At 52.5% G+C, this 18,971-nt stretch overlaps 1 protein-coding gene and 1 long non-coding RNA gene across 2 annotated transcripts; one reads left to right on the top strand and one right to left on the bottom strand.

Annotated features, from left to right (window-relative positions):
• The first annotated feature begins 212 nt into the window (after nt 1–212).
• LOC134376777 (uncharacterized) lies at nt 213–6,917 on the top strand. Its single transcript, XR_010023419.1, has 3 exons — nt 213–524; nt 4,238–4,360; nt 6,101–6,917. It is a non-coding gene; the product is annotated as an uncharacterized LOC134376777 (long non-coding RNA).
• TRIM17 (tripartite motif containing 17) lies at nt 1,202–9,760 on the bottom strand. The gene is made up of 6 exons (XM_063095266.1): nt 9,332–9,760; nt 6,250–6,345; nt 4,100–4,330; nt 2,323–2,345; nt 2,127–2,230; nt 1,202–1,752 (listed from the first exon to the last, which is right to left on the bottom strand). The coding sequence occupies exons 1-6, from the start codon at nt 9,758–9,760 to the stop codon at nt 1,202–1,204; spliced, it is 1,434 nt and encodes a 477-aa protein (XP_062951336.1).
• Nucleotides 9,761–18,971: the final 9,211 nt, after the last annotated feature.

Below are 18,971 nucleotides of genomic sequence, written 5' to 3'. Positions count from 1 at the left end.
TTGTTGTTGGAAACAACCCGCTTTTGCCTCCGATTGGTCGCGGCCTGTCACGCGGTCCGCGAGCGGGACAGAATTGGAGAGTGTTCACCCGGTGACCCGGCGTCCCCGCCGTCGCCCGCGCGAGCGCACGCAGGCTGCTCCGGGGCTCGCGGCCCGGCCTCTGCACTGGCCGCGCGGAGTGTAGGGCGCAGAGAGGGGCTGGGGCATCGGGGCGGGGCGCACCGCGGCCATCGCTAGGAAGAAGGGAGCCCGTCGCCGTCCTCGGTGCCCGTCATCCGCTCCGTCCTCATCCTCCGGCCGTGCGCCCCAGCACGGGAGTCCTTGGATGCCCGCGGGCTGGTACACCAGCCCGGGCCGGCTACGGTCAGAGTGACCGGAGCTGGGGGACGGGTCTGCGGCGTCTCACCGCGACCCGTTCTGTACCGGGCCCAGATTCTCCCCACTGGGGACCCCTTTGTTAGGTGCGCGTTGTTCCACAGGACCTCCTGGCCCAGCGACTGGCAGTGACTCCCGGATTCTCAGGTGTTAGTGACTGTCACAGCGCCGTTAATGCGCCTTGACCCTGCGGGGGGTGGGGCGGAATGGGGAGAGGTTCGTGGAGAGGGGGTGTTAGGAAATGAAAGGGCTGTGGAGGAAGGGAAAGGGGCCCCCAAATAATCCTTACCTCCTTTGGATTTTGCTCGTGTGTGTGCAACTTCAGCGGTCGAAGGGGATGGTTGTGGGCAGCTCTGTGGCTCTTTAGAGGTCCGGTCCTTCTCATTTTCTTCTGCGAAGGACCCAGTAGCCAGAGGAGGGGATGCATAAAACTTCCGTAGGACATCTGGGACTGTCCTCTACACGGTAAACTAAACCACGGGGAAGCAGGGAGCCAAGGACGTAGGGACATTCCAAAGTGGGGCGGGGCGGGAGGCATGGCTAAAGAAAACTAGACCACGCTGTGCCTGGCGTGCATATGTATTGAGAAGTCAGTCCGCTCAGAAGCCTGTGGACTCTTGAAAATTTCCTCTACAAAGCATCTGTCAGTGTAGCCTCAGTGTTTGAATATTTTAATCATGATTACATTTTGACTTTGAGAAACCACCCTGCCTGGCCGATGGCTCTCACTGCAATACCTGAGAAGCCTGGCAGGTGGCTTGTGGTAAGCAGAAGGACCTCCTTCCATAGAGACGAGGCCAGTCTGAGCGTCCCCCTGCCCATGTCTCTATCCCTTCACCCACACGGTCACTGTGGAGATGACCATCTGGCCCGACTTTGGAGCCCCCAGGCAGAAGAAAGGCTGCAATGGGCCCGGGAAGGCAGTCTGAGAGTAGGTGTGCAGGTGGGACCCGTCGTTCACACTGTAGAAGGAGACTTCTCCGGCCTCGAAGTCCAGGAAGATGCCCATGTGGCTGGGAGGCTCAGTCAGCGTGACCGGGATGGGGGCGGACATTGTGGACAAGCATTTCTTATCCTTGGACAGCTGCACCACCCAGAACCCGTTTTCAGGGGACTTGGGGACCCTGTCCTTCCTGCTCACATTGTCTCTGCACACACCCAGGGCCCAGAGTGTGTCCCCGATGAGGTTCATGCCCACCTCCCAGTAGTGTCTCCCTGAGGAGAAGGTCTTCTGGCCCACAGCACAGGGGTAGGCCACAAACCTGTCCTTGCTGCGCAGCATGCCAACCTCGGGTGGGGTGCTGAGGTAGCACCTCTGGCGGCTCTCGTACAGGAGGAGGTACGGGTATGCAGAGGTGGGGTCGGGCACCACTTCCTCTGTCATGAGAGAAGTGAGCCGTGCGGGGTTGGGGGTGGAGGACAGAGGGCAGCCCATGGCCACATGGTCCCCCTTCTCCCTAACTCGCCAGAGACCTCCCCTTCACTGAGTCCAGCTGGGAATCGAGGGGTCAATTAATGGTCCCCAACTGTGGATATTGGTGGTGATGAGGAAATGGGGGCGGGGGTGGGACCATCTGGGCCACTCCACTAGCTTCATCAGTGAATGGAACCTGCAGGAAAGCCATCCTGTGAAGGCACGCAGTGAATATCCCATGGGCCCTGTCTGAGACAGGTGGCTGCTGGGGCTGGGTGGGGCAGGGCATTGCCAATAGAATCTGGGGTCAGACATCCTGGTTCTGGGCCCCACTTACCTTGGAAAGCTTTGAGCACCTCTATCTGCCCGGGGACCCTGCACACAGTCCTGACCTCGATGGGGGGCGTGGCCTCTGGGTACAGCACAGTCAGGCTTTTCTTCCTTTAGTGGACACAGTCTCTTTGTCCCCTGCAGCCCAACACCAAGCCCTCCCTCGCCCACCTTCACCACCTCCACCGCAGGTGACTACATACCTGCCCAGGAGGTCCTTCATATCCTGCAACAGACAGGAAGGGAGGGCGGGGAATGGGCCGAGCTCTAGGGATTCTCAGAGCTCCCTCCATCTCATCCCCTTCTTAGGACAAGACTGGTCCCCGCTGCCTGGCATTCCCTTCCCAGAAATTGAGCTCCACCCTCTCCCAGGCATTCCAGAGCCTTCCCTGCCACCCCAGCCTCCCACATCCACCGGGTACCCAGGTGCTTGACCTAAGCATAAACCATCCTCTCAGCCCACAGAAGGCTGCCCAGCACTCCTGCCCCTTCTAGGCAGGTGAGCAGTATATCCCAAGCGTCCTCTCCCGTCTCAAGTGGGTGCGGAGAAATGGGGGAAGGGGTGCAACTGGATGCAGTTTGGGGAGGGAGAGAGGCTGGAGTAACCGACCAAACCCCCTGGAGATTTTCTGGAGTTTCTGCATGAATCTGCAGGTATCCCAAGCACCATTGTTAATATCTCTGGCCTGAAAGCTCCAAGGGATTTATATTTTCCAATGGCTATGTTTCTAGTTTCCATAGCATAATTCTTACTCTTGGCATGGGAATCTCATGTGGGTGACCTGCCAAGGCTTTCTGCTCAGGAGAGTAGCCACCCAGCAGCCACAGAGGCACAGGACTCCAAATGGGGCTTTTCTCTCCAAGGGGTCAGGAAACCAGCTTGGTGGTTGTGAATGGGCTGCTTTTTAATAGAAGACAAACTATTACAGTTAGAGTGACTGGAGACTCTATCAAGGACAAACCTCACAGGCTGTCAGGACAACAGGCATAAGACTGGGACTGTCCCAGTCACTCTGCACTTGGTATTTGCTTTGGTTGTATAAATATGCACGTGTGTGCATCTAACAGCTTGCAGTGTGGGATGTATTTTTTTGCTATAGGTTTTAGTCACTCCAAATACTTGGATGAGCTGGTTATCAATGCACTGGGAGAAATGGCCCCCCTGCCACCACATTTCAGGGCCACAACATGCAGGCTTGTCCCTGGCAGGCTGGCCATCCACACCAACTCCCCACAGCCATCACGATCAGGTGCTGCCATGTGACTCACTGCTGCCCACAAATCATGGGCTGGCAGCCATCCAGGCCAGTGTGCCTTCCCCACACTGTGACAGTGAATCTATGCCCTGGGATCCCCTACCTGGATGCCAGGTGGGTTGGAGCTTGTTAGGGGCTGACTTGTGCCCCCCCCTGCCAAATTCATAGTTTGAAGCTCTAACCCCTAGTGCTTCAGAATGTGACTGTATTTGGAGATAGGGTCTTTAAAAAGGTAATTAAGGTTAAGTGAGTTCATTGGGGTGAGCCCTAATCCAATCTAACTGGTGTCCTTAAGTGGAGATTAGGCCACAGACACACACACACACACACACAGACAACCACATAAAGACACAGTAAGAAAATGGCCATCTACAAGCCAAGGAGGGAGGCCTCAGAAGGAACCAACCCTGCCCACACCTTGATCTCAGACTTCTAGCCTCCAGAGCTGTGAAAATAAATGTCTATTATTTAAGCCACCCAGTCTAGGGCACTGTGTTACAGCAGCCCAAGCTAAGACAGAGCTTTTCCCTGCTGGGCTGCTTTTGTTCCCCAAGTTCAGCCCACCCACACCATGCCTGGGCCACCCTCACCTCCTCATGCCATGCCTCCATGCCAGGACATTTAAACAGGTGAACCATGGTGATTAGATTAGCTGCTGCCTGACCCCACATGACCTGCAATCCCTGCCTGGCTGTGGCTGCCCACCAAGCCCCTCTGGCCTCACCTGCAGCATCTGGAGGGGCTCCTGCTCACTGCTGTCCTCCAGCTGCAGCAGCAGCATCTCCAGGGAGTGGTTCTGCTGATCCAGCAAGGCCTTGCTCTTCTGAAGCCTGGCCACCATCTCCTCCTCCTCTTTCCTCAGGGCTTGGAGGAGCCTCCGCTTTTCCTCCACCAGGAAGAGGCCCATCTTCTCAAACTCCACCGTGATGCACTCTCTTCGCTTGTTCACCTTGTCCTGTGGGAGCAGGAGCCCTCTGGATATGAGGTACAGCACCCGCGAGGGGTGGCACATCACCCCTAGCCCCCTGGTGACACACAGAAGACCAGCAACCTTGGCCAGGGTTGGGAGCTTTAGTTGGAAACCAAGGGCTTTGACAGAGGTCCCCCAATCCTGTCACTGTGGCATACCCCACTGGGCCCCAAATGGTAACATCCACACATCCAAACATCCATGTGCCCTTGCTCTGAAGGGGTTCAGAATGTGCCACCCAAATGTACCACTTAAGCATGTTAAACAAAATGTATGGGAGACCATTATTTTGCACTAGGCTGCAACAGACCAGACCAAACCAGAAGGGAGTCACTCCTGCTAAGAGCCACATGATCAAACTAAACTTTGAAACAGGCCAGCTTTCAAAACACCAAAAGCAAAAGCAAAAAGATCAAAAGAAAAAAAAAAAAAAAAAAACACCTCAGGATGGAGCGGGCTGGTTAGCTCAGTTGTTTAGAGCACGGTGTTGTAACACCAAGGTCAAGCGGTTCATAATCCTTATACTGGCCAGTGGCCAAATCAAACCAAGCCAGGAGAGTCACAGAAACCAGTCAGAGGGGGCCCAGCTTACCTGAGCTGGCATGATATGAAAGTCCCCTCTGTTTTAATCCGATAAGGAAAGTAACTTTGAAATGGCCTATCTGATTTTTGCTCTTTTTCTCTGCATTCTTCACCCTTTTCTGCCTGTAGAGCCCACCCCCTCTGCTCAGGTCAGCACAACTGACCAATTCCAGAATTCCAAGTAAAAGCCAATTCGATGTCTAAACTAAATTTATTATAATTTTGTCTTTTGATGGGCATAAGAATTAGGTAGAGCTAAAAGCCATCAAGAACCAGCAAGCCTCTTTACTTCCCCTTAACTGCCTAAAAAATTAAAGTATAAATATCCCCCTTTGGGAAAGAAATCTCCATTAGTCAAGGTGTCCACACCAGAAGAGAGCTACTCACAAGGATAACTCAACGACCGAGAGACTTTCATCTGGATACACCCCACCCTTATTCACCACAGTCTCCTCCTCTTACATACCTGCCTCCCTGCCCAGAGGCTCCAAACCCTATTCCTTTGTGGAACCTAAAATGGGACAGAAGCCTCCATCTCCTGGCTGTCTCCTCGAGTCTGATTTTTGTGAGTTTCTCCTCCCCACCCAGTATGTGCATACATAATAAAAAGTGGTCTTTTTCAGTTTAATTCTCAGGCCTGCCACAAAACCCAGAAGGATAGACGTAGTAACTAAAAAATCTCTGACCAGGTCAGCTGAATTGCAGTGCTTTGGGAAATCCAGGATAAGTCAATAGTCACATGCGCATTGCCTGGATAATGTTATCATAAGACCATTTCCATACATAAGGACACCCAAAATGTACTAAATAACCTAGAATGCTTCTTGTAACCCTAACCCAGATTCCTGCATGTGGGACATAGTCTGGTAACAATCCAAAATCTGTATATGATGGTACTTCAAACAGTTTGTGGAAAACTAGAAATAAATGGTGCCCAGGAACTTTTTGAAGTTCCCTTGTATGTGTACTAGCCAATAGAAAAACTGATGTAATGATAAGGGAGGCTGTCCTCTTGTCTCCTTTCTTTCTCCCCCTTTCTTGTGATTATAAAATGCCATTCTTTGCTGGTCCCCCTAGGAGTGCATTTCTCAGGGCAACCTGATCTATGCATTTCCCCAGTTGCAATCATCACATTGGCTTGATAAAGCCCATGCTCTATATGTTCGGCCTCAGTTTCTTTTAGGTCAACAGAAGAGACATTTTTCCTCCCCTGAAGCTCCCTGTTGGAGACAGGAGGAATCCTATGGCAGCATTGAATGGAGACAGGATGTGGAAACTCAGGAAGATGCAGCGGTGACAGGAAGGACAGCTCCGGCACTCACCTGCCACTTGGCTAAGGTCTGCTCCTCCTTGGCCCGGAGCTTCTGCGTCTTCTTCATCTCCTCCTGAAGATATTCCATGTCCTCTGCCAGCTTCAGCTGTGGGATGCACAGGACCGCAGGATTTGGGGCCAGTGGTTCCCTCAACCCCCACCCAAATCTGGACTGTGCTCTCTGAAGTGACATCCACCCCAGACACACACCTAAGAGGTGTAGGGGATCAGAACACATCACCCCAAAATATGCCACTTTCGCATAAGGATTATTTTGAGCTAAAGGCCTTAAAAAAGGAAAAAGAGCCAGCATGAGATTCTCTCTGACTCTCCCCCTTTTCTTACTTGAAGTAGGAGGAAAAAACCCATCACACGGAAGATGTCCTCCCTATACCAGGAGGAAGGTGATGTTATCATCAAAGGCGGGAAGTTGAGGCTGAGACAAATCTGTACAAACCTTGTTAAACTAACCCTTCTCCTCCCGGTCTCTTCACCCAATTAACTACCCTAGCCCAAGCCCCTTTGCCTTGTCACTTGTCACAATTTTCCCCTTTGTCCAACTCCATGTATGAGTGTTTGATTCTAACACGCTTCTTTGGGGCCTCATACCCTTAGGAAGGGCTCCCTAATTTATTTATGTGACATTAAACTTGAATAAATTTGCATGCTTTTCTCCTGTTCATCTGTCTTATGTCAGTTTAATTCTCAGGGTCAACCAAAACACCCTAAGAGAGGAGAGGTAAAATTTTGCCTCCTTACAGCTAAAGATTATTGTGAGCAGAGGCAAGCTTGCCTTCTCTGAGTAAAAGCAGCTGAGAGCTGCCATATATCCCGTTTCCCAGAGGAGTTTTTTATGGCCACGAAGAAGATGGAAAGTCACCCCTGAGATGACCCTACGCACAGACCTTACTCACATAATCCTCGTCTTCTATTAGTTTCCCTCACATATTTACCAGTCCACTGTTTGCCACCCCTGGCAAAAAAAAAAGCCTGAAAACCTTTCTCCTTTGTCTTGACACTTCTCTACAAAATTTTAAATCTTCATTAAGCTGCTATGTAAGCCCAACTTCTGACCACTCCTTTTAGTGACTCATGGCTGACGTTTCTCCTGCACAATGCGTGCTGCATGCGTTAAACTCATTTTTCTCTTACTCATCTGTCTCTTGTGAGTCTAATTTACCAGGACTCCAGCTGGAGATCTGAAGATGGATGGAAAGAGGAAAAAGATTTTTTTCCTCCACCACTGAGGGTCACCTGAAGGTGAGCAGAAGGGGGTCCGGAGGGACACCCAGCCTGCAGCTCTGCAGGTGAGGAGCCTAGCAGGTGGGTTCTCCATCCAGCCGCATCATTTCCAAAGAGCAGACAGTACATCAGTAACATGGGCCAGCTTGCTTTGGGGGGATGGTTCTAGACTCTTCCAGCAGTTCCAAACACAGCCAGGCATGAACATGGCACACACAGGAACGGAGTGGAGACATCCCCCTCCAATCGGGAGTGTGGTGGTGGCACCTCAGCTCTGGTCAGTCCCCAGGCTGCAAAGTCACGAGAACTACCTGGATCTCGGAGCACAGCTTTCTCTCTCCTCTGCCTTTTTTTATCCTCTAAGTGGGCCTGACAACTTGAAAATCTGCACTCGGTCCTAACACTGGGGATCAGTGTGTCTTCAAGTGCAGCCTTCTACCTGCAGCTGCAGCAGCATCACCTGGGGATTTGCAGAAATGCAGATTCCTGGGCCCCACCCAGATAGGCTAAAATGGAAGCTCTGGGGCAGGAAAGCTCAGTGGTCAATGCTGCCACTGGGCTCCAATGTGTGAGGATCCTGTGCTATTGGACATGGCTGGTTGTCTTGGGGGAGCATTATCATCACTGCACAGGTTGTAGATACAAGATGCCCATGGTTCAAAAAGTTGGGAGAACCTGGCCAACGACCATCAGACCTGGAGCTGGGGAGCAGGGTTAAATCAGAGGTGCTGTGGGGTTTTTGTTGAGGGGCACACGATGGGGCAGAGGCTTGCTGAGCCCCATCCAAGCCCCTCAGAGCCACGTCACTCTGCTCTGCACTTCATGGGATGTGGTTTGAGTGGTCTCTGATGAGCCGCCCTGTCTGTGATCTCTGAAAGTAATGTGGCCTCCTCCCCGAAATTAGCCTGAAAAGGGAGGCTCCTTCCATCCAGACCCCAGACCCAGATCCACGTGCCTGGGTAAAAATCCTGCTCGGCCCCTGTCAGTGTCCCGAGTTGTTCCTTGGTTGACGGTAGGACAGAGCTGGCGCTCGCCTTCCAGAGTGGCTGCAGTAGGGATCGGTTTTGGCGGGGAGTGGATGAGTGAATTAGAGAGTTAGAAAGGACCCTGGCACACGGGAAGCACATTCCAGTGTTGCACGTTAGTCGATAGTTCGCATGTGCAGCCTCCAGGGGCCTTCGCTTCCCACAGTGTCTGCCGCGGAGCAGGAGAGAGAGGAGGCGCAGCACTAGAGCCAGGAGCATGTGGCTGTCTTGCTGTTCCTTCCTGGCAGAGGGCTGTGATGGTGCCACAGTGTCCTCCTGGCCTAGCTCACCAACATTCATCTTGCTTGGCTGCTCCTCGCAGCGTCCTGCTGTTAGGCATGGCTGCCTGGATGTGGCTGAGGGCATGGGGACAGATGAAATGGGGCACGTGCCTCCTGGCCCGCCCATGCAGGTGGCCATGCCAGCCCAACAGGGCTTCTGGAGCCCACGGAGATGGACAAGGGCAGAGCCTTAGTGGGCCTGGACCCTGGAGGCCTGGTCACCCCCCTGCTTTGTCCCGGGAGCAAGGGGACACTTCCACTGTTTGGCTGTGCACGTGGGGCTGTTTGCTACGAGGCCGATGGTCTGCCCTGACTAATAAACCACCCCCGCCCCGACACACACACGCAGTCTGACGTCCTTGTCCCTCTGGACATCCCCCCCAGTCTCTGACCAAGGCCCACCTTGTCCCCCTAGACACCCCCTCCCCAGTTTCTGACTCTGGCCCACCTTGTACCCCTGGATGCCCCCTTCCCAGTCTCTGATGGGGGCCACCTTGTCCCTAGACACTCCCCTCCTGCCTCCCTGGCCCCCAATCTGGCCCACCTTGTACTCCTGCACGGCCTCCCCAACGGGCACCACCATATGCGGCCGGTGCTTCTGCGACTCCCTGCAGACCACGCAGATGGGGCTCTGGTCCTCCTGGCAGAAGAGCTTGAGGGGCTCCTGGTGCACCTGGCACAGGTCCTGCTTCTGGAGGCCCAGGTGCTGGCGTGCCATCTCGGCCACCTTGGTGAGCAGGCGGTTGGACCGCAGGTTCCGCTGCGGGGACATCTCCCTGCACTCGGGGCAGGGGAAGGAGCCCTTCTGCTTCCTCCGGCCCTTCTTGCCTTTTGCCTTCTCCCAGCTCAGGCAGATGCAGTCACGGCAGAAGTTGTGGCCGCAGGAGGTCATCACAGGGTCCCTGAAGTAGTCCAGGCAGATGGAGCAAGTGGCTTCCTCTTGCAGCTTTCTGGCAAGTTCCACAGCATCCATGGCTCCTGGGGAGACACAAGGCAAGGGTTTCCACTTTGAGCAACCCCCAGAGAGAGGCTGGGATAAGTGGTCCCCTCATGTTCCCGGAGCTCTGGGCTCGCTCCCTGACAACGAGCAGGCTTCCTCTGTGGCCTCCTGCTGGAGCCGAGAACTAAAACTGGGGTCCAGTTAGGGGGTCCGTAGCTGTCATTTTTAGCCTTGCCAGTGACAGAGGCACAAATGCCTCTCTGGAAACTATAGAGACCCTCCTTGACCAAAGGCTAGCCAGGCCCCTCTGGCCCATGAATTCTAGACCCTGCCTTGTTCTGTCCTCGGCCTGCCCAGCCCAGTCTTCCCAGAGAATCCCAAGCCACCCCCACCTCGATATCTGATCAAGTCCTCACCCCCACCTTTGACATCTAAGCCCCTGACCTTCCTGTTAGGCCAGTTTCACCAAAAGCCTCCTACCCTTGAAGTCCCTCTCAGTTATTTCCATCCACAGACCCCAGCTGTCTGTGCTGGGTTCAGAGCCTCAACTCATCCCCAGGGTGACATCCCCATTGCAAAAAGCTTCAATAGTGAGCCTTTTAACAAATGTCAGAATAATTTTTTCTTTAACAAAACGCCTTTACAACATGCGTACTCACAAACACACACATGCTTACAAATATACACATGTGCACACAGCACACCAACTCAGGTGCACACACATGCACAACATGTACACAATTACAAAGCACATGTAGACACAAATGTACATACATATGCATACATGCAAATGCACAAAGACGTACTCAGCCATGCACAAACACATGTACACAGAGAAACACATGTAAACACACACACAGGCACACACACAAACATGCATGCACATACACACTGGTCCACACACAAATACACAGACATACACAGGCACACACACACATAAACGTGCATGCACATACACACTGGCCCACACACAGACTCACACAGACATGCACAGGCACACACACACATAAACGTGCATGCACATACACACTGGCCCACACACAAACTCACACAGACATGCACAGGCACACACACACACAAACATGCATGCACATACACACTGGCCCACACACAAACTCACAGAGACATGCACAGGCACACACATGCGAGCACAGACATGCACAGGCACACACACACATAAACGTGCACGCACATACACACTGGCCCACACACAAACTCACAGAGACATGCACAGGCACACACACACACAAACATGCATGCACATACACACTGGCCCACACACAGACTCACACAGACATGCACAGGCACACACACACATAAACATGCATGCACATACACACTGGCCCACACACAAACTCACACAGACATGCACAGGCACACACACACATAAACATGCATGCACATACACACTGGCCCACACACAAACTCACACAGACATGCACAGGCACACACACACATAAACATGCATGCACATACACACTGGCCCACACACAGACTCACACAGACATGCACAGGCACACACACACATAAACGTGCATGCACATACACACTGGCCCACACACAAATACACAGACATACACAGGCACACACACATAAACATGCATGCACATACACACTGGCCCACACACAAACTCACAGAGACATGCACAGGGACACACACACACATAAACATGCATGCACATACACACTGGCCCACACACAGACTCACACAGACATGCACAGGCACACACACATAAACGTGCATGCACATACACACTGGCCCACACACAAACTCACACAGACATGCACAGGCACACACACACATAAACGTGCATGCACATACACACTGGCCCACACACAAATACACAGACATACACAGGCACACACACATAAACATGCATGCACATACACACTGGCCCACACACAAACTCACAGAGACATGCACAGGCACACACACATAAACATGCATGCACATACACACTGGCCCACACACAAACTCACAGAGACATGCACAGGGACACACACACATAAACATGCATGCACATACACACTGGCCCACACACAGACTCACACAGACATGCACAGGCACACACACATAAACGTGCATGTACATACACACTGGCCCACACACAGACTCACACAGACATGCACAGGCACACACACACATAAACGTGCATGCACATACACACTGGCCCACACACAAACTCACAGAGACATGCACAGGGACACACACACACATAAACATGCATGCACATACACACTGGCCCACACACAGACTCACACAGACATGCACAGGCACACACACATAAACGTGCATGCACATACACACTGGCCCACACACAAACTCACACAGACATGCACAGGCACACACACACATAAACGTGCATGCACATACACACTGGCCCACACACAAATACACAGACATACACAGGCACACACACATAAACGTGCATGCACATACACACTGGCCCACACACAAATACACAGACATACACAGGCACACACACATAAACATGCATGCACATACACACTGGCCCACACACAAACTCACAGAGACATGCACAGGGACACACACACATAAACATGCATGCACATACACACTGGCCCACACACAAACTCACACAGACATGCACAGGCACACACACACATAAACATGCATGCACATACACACTGGCCCACACACAGACTCACACAGACATGCACAGGCACACACACACATAAACGTGCATGCACATACACACTGGCCCACACACAAATACACAGACATACACAGGCACACACACATAAACATGCATGCACATACACACTGGCCCACACACAAACTCACAGAGACATGCACAGGGACACACACACACATAAACATGCATGCACATACACACTGGCCCACACACAGACTCACACAGACATGCACAGGCACACACACATAAACGTGCATGCACATACACACTGGCCCACACACAAACTCACACAGACATGCACAGGCACACACACACATAAACGTGCATGCACATACACACTGGCCCACACACAAATACACAGACATACACAGGCACACACACATAAACGTGCATGCACATACACACTGGCCCACACACAAATACACAGACATACACAGGCACACACACATAAACATGCATGCACATACACACTGGCCCACACACAAACTCACAGAGACATGCACAGGGACACACACACATAAACATGCATGCACATACACACTGGCCCACACACAGACTCACACAGACATGCACAGGCACACACACATAAACGTGCATGTACATACACACTGGCCCACACACAGACTCACACAGACATGCACAGGCACACACACACATAAACGTGCATGCACATACACACTGGCCCACACACAAACTCACACAGACATGCACAGGCACACACACACATAAACGTGCATGCACATACACACTGGCCCACACACAGACTCACACAGACATGCACAGGCACACATACACATAAACATGCATGCACATACACACTGGCCCACACACGAATTCACACAGACATGCACAGGCACACACATGCGAGCACACAGGCACCCTTTGGAGTTAGAATATGTAACCCCACGCAGTGGAGATCCACACCTTCGCCTGCCTACTTCACGGGGGTACTGTTGGGACCGAGTTAGAAAAGGGATTTGAAAATCGTTTCCAAACTCCGAGCACCACCCTCCTCTATTTTTCTGCAATCCCGAAAGTGATGGCGTCTATGGACTGCAGACATTCGGAGTCTGTCCCCTGGGGACTTGATCAGCGCTTCCTGCGCGCCTCGCTCTTGGCGTCAGCTCTCTCCCTGGTCCTCAGGGTTGGGGGACGCTGTCTACGCAGACAGAAGCCAGGGATGGGGAGCGTCCAGTGAGCTGGGGGTCTGACTCAGTCTGGGCAGAGGCTGTCATCAGGGCTCTGGTCACCTTCGGTCCCGGGGATGTTCTTTTGTTAATGCCGGGCTCATCCAGGTGACCGCGGGGCCTGAGTGTCCACGGTTCCCACGTATCACCCTCTGCAGGGACAGGACGGCCGGGAGGGGCGGGAAGGCGCCGCCGTTAGAAGGCGGGGGTGGACCCGGGGTCCTGACCCAGAGGCCGCAGGAGGGTGGCCTGCAGGGCCGGTACTCACAGGGAGGTGGCCCTCGCACCACGCCAGGCGTCCGGGGCTGATCGGCGATGGCCGGGCCGCGGGGGACTTTGTGGCGTCAGCTGGGTCAGGGTGGGGGAGGGGAGGAGAGTGGAGGAGCCTCGGCGTCCTGGGACAGCCGGGAGTGGGGCCGCCTTGTCCTGGGCAGGGGGATGGACAGGAGGTTTGCTGGTGGGGGAGGGGCTGGGGGACAAGGGAGGAAAGGGGGCGGCAGCCTGTCCGCTGTGTTTGGGGTGAGTCGTTGGGAGGGGAAGGGGGTCCCTGTGGAGGGGGCGGGAGAGGGCGCCCCCGTGGGCGGTCGGTGAAGGGGGTCGGGGGGACAGGCGGCAGCGAGCAGGGGCGGGTGCCCCCCTGGGAGGGTGAAGCGGGTCGCCGGGGGTAGCGATCCCCCAACTCTCCCGGGCATCGTCGGCGTCGGTCCGGGGTTGAAGAGAGGGGGCGTCCGGCTTAGGCGGAGACGGTGGGCGGGGCAGGCCGGGCTGCGGGGAGGCGACAGGTAGGTCCGGTCCCCTGGGGCGGGGCGGGGACGTTACCAAGCCCCGAAATGCCGCCCCCCAATCCTGACCAACCCATGTCCGAGTCCTGGGGTTGAGCGGACAGAGGAGGAAACTGAGGCTCCGGCCACGCGTGGGGTGTGGGGAAGCGAGCAGGAGAGCAGAAGGCCTTGAAGGCTGAGCAGCACCTTTCTGCCACCTCCTGGGGGTGCGAGTACGGACGGCCTGGCTGCAGGTGTGGATGGCCGGCTCCGGGTGTAGACGGCCTGGCTGCGGGTGCGGATGGCCGGCTCTGGGTGTAGACGGCCTGGCTGCGGGTGCGGATGGCCGGCTCTGGGTGTAGACGGACTGGCTGCGGGTGCGGATGGCCGGCTCCGGGTGTAGACGGCCTGGCTGCGGGTGCGGATGGCCGGCTCTGGGTGTAGACGGCCTGGCTGCGGGTGCGGATGGCCGGCTCTGGGTGTAGACGGCCTGGCTGCGGGTGCGGATGGCCGGCTCTGGGTGTAGACGGCCTGGCTGCGGGTGTGGATGGCCGGCTCCGGGTGTAGACGGCCTGGCTGCGGGTGCGGATGGCCGGCTCCGGGTGTAGACGGCCTGGCTGCGGGTGCGGATGGCCGGCCCTGGGTGTAGACGGCCTGGCTGCGGGTGCGGATGGCCGGCCCTGGGTGTAGACGGCCTGGCTGCGGGTGTGGATGGCCGGCTCCGGGTGTAGACGGCCTGGCCGCGGGTGTGGATGGCCGGCTCCGGGTGTAGAGGGCCTCTCTTAGTGAATTAAACTGACAAAAAACAGTTTAACCGAAGAAAACCTTATATATTTTATTTGGTGTTAACTATTTTTTATTTATTTTCTCTTCTTCTTTTTTTTTGGTGGTTGGCTGGTGAGGGGATCTAAGCCAGTGTCATAACGCCTCGCTCTAACCAACCGAGATAACTGGCCGTCCTGATGCTAACTTTTTAAATAATGTGCATGGGGGCTTCACAGATGTTAAAACAAAAAACCAAAAGACATAAATAGCTAAAAAGCGTGGGGACTTATAGCCACTGTAACAACAGGTGATAAATTGTGGGTAAGTGACTAGACAAAGGGAAGCAGAGGAGGTCTGGGCTTCTTGCTGGTAAATTGTGGGAAGGCAAATACATAAGGAAACATAATAGATAATGGTCATTTAACAAGAGTTATTTACACAGATCCGCCTCAGTGCTGTCTCTGTCTTTGGTGACAGGATTGTTCTCGTGTGGGAGAGGGGGACACCTTCACAAGGAGGAATTTATATTCTCCTTCGAGGAAGATAGGGGAAGGCAGAGAGTTCTTCCTGTGTCTGCTTTTTCTCAGCTTCCTCCAGCTCACAATAATCTTAATTTCAAAGTGGCATATTCTAGGGTGACGCATTCTGATCTCCTCCAGAGGTTATTGTTGAAGATCAACCAAGGCAGACATGAGTTAAAGGTGGAAAGGCAGATGTCACGTGGGTCTACAGCAATAGGGGACAGAGGCCACCATGTAGGACTGAGCTCAATTCTGAATATAGCAGGGTCCACAGGGGGTTCACAGCCAACGAACACAGTGAGGCGGTAAGTGCGTGGGACATTACTGAGAGGGGACATCAAGGGTAGGGAGCTCCTTGTCACCAAACAGGATTCTCGTGAAGGACAGAACACAGACTTAAAAATCAAAGGTGAGGGATGAGGATTGGTATATTAGTCCATTTTCTGTTGCTTATAACAGAATCCCTGAAACTGGGTAATTTATAGAGAAATATAAATTATTTCTTAGATTTCGGGAAGCTGGGAAGTCCACGGTCCAGAGGGCGCCTCTGGTGAGGGCCTTCTTCTGGGTAGGGAGTCTCTGCAGGGTCCTAGATGGTGCTGGAAATCATATGGTGAGAATGGCCTGAGCAAGAGAGCTGAACTTCTCCTTACAAAGCCATCAGAACAATGCTCATTAAACAATCGGCACGTTACTCCACGAATGGACCAACCAATTCAGAGGGCACTGTCCTCATGGCCCCTTAAAAGCCCCACCTTTTACCACAACATTGGGGGTTCAGTTCCAACTTGAGCTTGGGGAGATATTCAAACCACAGCAGCCTGATGAGATGTCAAGGGTGGGGGGCTCTCTCTAAACTGACCTAGCGGGACTTTTTGCTAAGACTGTGCTAGGCAGGATGAAGACAGGGTCCAAGGCTGAGGCCTCATGGAAAAGAGAGCCCAGAGGCACCTGACTGAAGTTTGGTCAAGGAGTGAGTCTTTGTCATTATTAAAGCTTTGATTTGCTCTAAGACTTCTGGAATGCCACAAGTTGTTGTCCCCTCACCATCTGGTTTGTGGGAGCTGAGGGGTGTTTGCACATTTTATAGTGACATTGGCTGGGAGAACAGTCGGCGTTCCTGTAAACCTTAAAGGCAGTATTGTATGGAATAAAATATAGGGAACACTGAAGGGCATTTGACATCAATTTTTGATATCAGATCCATAGTGCTGTGTGGTGCTGGTGTGGGAAGGTACCTGCTATGGGTCAAATGTGTTCCCCCAAAGTTCGTGTGCTGGAAACTTGACCCCCACTTTAACAGTATTAAGAGGGTGGGAAATCCTGTTATGATACTTGAAAGGTGGGGCCTTTGAGAGGTGATTGGATCATGAGGACTACACCCTCAAGAATGGATTCATCCTTTCATGGAGTAATGGGTTATCATGGGTGTAGACTGATGGCTTTCTAAGAAGGGAGCTGTTCTTACCTGTGACACCCTACATCACCAGAGGACCCTGTGGAGAGTCTCCACCAAGAAGGCCGTCACCACATGCACCTCCTGAACTGTGGACTTCCCAGCCTCCAAAACTGTAAGAAATAAATTCCATTTCTTTATAAATGATCTAGTATCAGGTATTCCATTATAAGCTACAGAAAACAGACTAATACAGGACTCTGGCGTTACAGGGCCTGCCCAACTTGTTCTGTCACTGCTAGAGTGAGCAGGACTGAAGCCACGTTGGGACCTAAAACTACATGGGCTGTAGGCAAATTTTAAAAGGACAGTTTTTTTCTTGGCATGTATTTCTGAGTTCCTTCATTTCCCATGGTTATTTGATATTTTAAACCTTGATATGGGGCAAGATGACATTATTTACAGAAATGTAAAGCTTTTTTCCAGACAGCCTGAAGCTGCAGTCTTGCCAGGACGCACACACTATCCAGACCCTGAGATAACCACAAGGATGGGAGCAGAAACCAGGCGGAGTCTTGGTGAGAACTTGCACCCGGCTCCTTGAACGGAGCCCCCACCGCTCGTGTCCCCCTCCGTCCTGCTTTTCATTTCCCATGCTCCCTTCCCTCAATCCCCTCTTTAAAAACCCCTCAGTAAATACGAGTCTGGCCTTTCTCCGTCAGGTTTATTGGAGAGATGGTTAGCCTGACATCTCTCCTCAGGTCACTGGTATTTCTGAATAAAAGCAGACTTCCATCTTTGCCACCATTTGACTTTTGAGTGGCTTGTTTTTGAAAGGGAGCAGCCGGACTCGTGCCTGGTAACAACATGACCCTGGTGATTGGCACCCACCTCCTAGTGAGTGCGATGCATGCCCACCTTCCCAGGAATCTGGTGGAAATTATGTTATGTCTGGTGTTTGCAGCCCAGAATTTTCCAGCCCTTTTGAAGTAACATGGAGCATGTCCTTGACTTCTTCTATCAGATGGAGATCTTCAAATATCTGGTCTCTACTTTATCAACCCAACACCTTCTCCCAAATCTTGCTCCCTGACCACCAGGTTGTCCCTTCTTTAGCCCTAATATCTTCATGCCTGCCACAATTTCTTACAGGACCTGGTTTCCAGATTTTTTGCTAACTAATGTGATTATTTTTCCTCTGTAGTCAAAATAGAGCCTGTGCTGTATCTGTCAGGGTTTTGTTGCAGTAACAGACAACCCTGCATCCTGGAGGCTCACCATAGCAAGGTTATTTCTCACACTTACAACATGTACATCATGGGCTTTGTAGGGGAGGGGGAAAATATCCTATACACTCTTAGATTCGGTGACTGGGGACTGCAAATTAAACTGACAAAAGACAGATTAACAGGAGAAAAGACATACCTGTTTCATCTTTAAAAAAAAATTTAACATATGATAACTAAAAAGTCTGCTCTGACCAGGTCAGCTAAATTATAGTGCCTTGAGGGATCTGGGATGTCAGCAATCATGTCCACCTGTCCTGGAAAACATTATCAAAAGACCATTTTACTTAGAAGCAGCTATAATGGCACCAGGAAGCCATACAATAAACTAGAATAATCCTTGTGACCTTCATCCTGGATCCCTGCATGTAGGTTGTAACCTAGTAACAATCCCAAATCTATATGTAATGTACAACAAATAGAAAGGTTGATGAAGAGATGAGGTGGGACTGTCTTCTCTCACTGTCCTTTGACCCTTCCTCCTTCTTGTGGTTATAAATGCTAAGTTCTGCTGGTTCTCTTTGGAACTCATTTCTCAGGGTGACCTGACTATGCATTTCCCTGGTTGCAATTGTCATATTAGCTCAATAAATCTTTTTTTTTTTTTGTGGCTGTTTGCCAGTATGGGGATCTGAACCCTTGACCTTGGTGTTATCAACACCCCCCCACCC

The sequence above is a fragment of the Cynocephalus volans genome, chromosome 4, assembly GCF_027409185.1.
Source record: "Cynocephalus volans isolate mCynVol1 chromosome 4, mCynVol1.pri, whole genome shotgun sequence".
Lineage (NCBI taxonomy): Eukaryota > Metazoa > Chordata > Mammalia > Dermoptera > Cynocephalidae > Cynocephalus > Cynocephalus volans.
This window is presented reverse-complemented; position numbering and strand designations above follow the sequence as displayed.

Excerpts from the sequence above, each read along its gene's own strand:
- TRIM17 (XM_063095266.1), bottom strand. The coding sequence starts at position 9,760 with ATGGATGCTGTGGAACTTGCCAGAAAGCTGCAAGAGGAAGCCACTTGC. Across the intron at positions 6,346-9,331 it reads AGGCCGTGCAGGAGTACAAG|CTGAAGCTGGCAGAGGACAT; the intron begins GTGGGCCAGATT and ends TGCATCCCACAG. Across the intron at positions 4,331-6,249 it reads AGACCTTAGCCAAGTGGCAG|GACAAGGTGAACAAGCGAAG; the intron begins GTGAGTGCCGGA and ends CTGCTCCCACAG.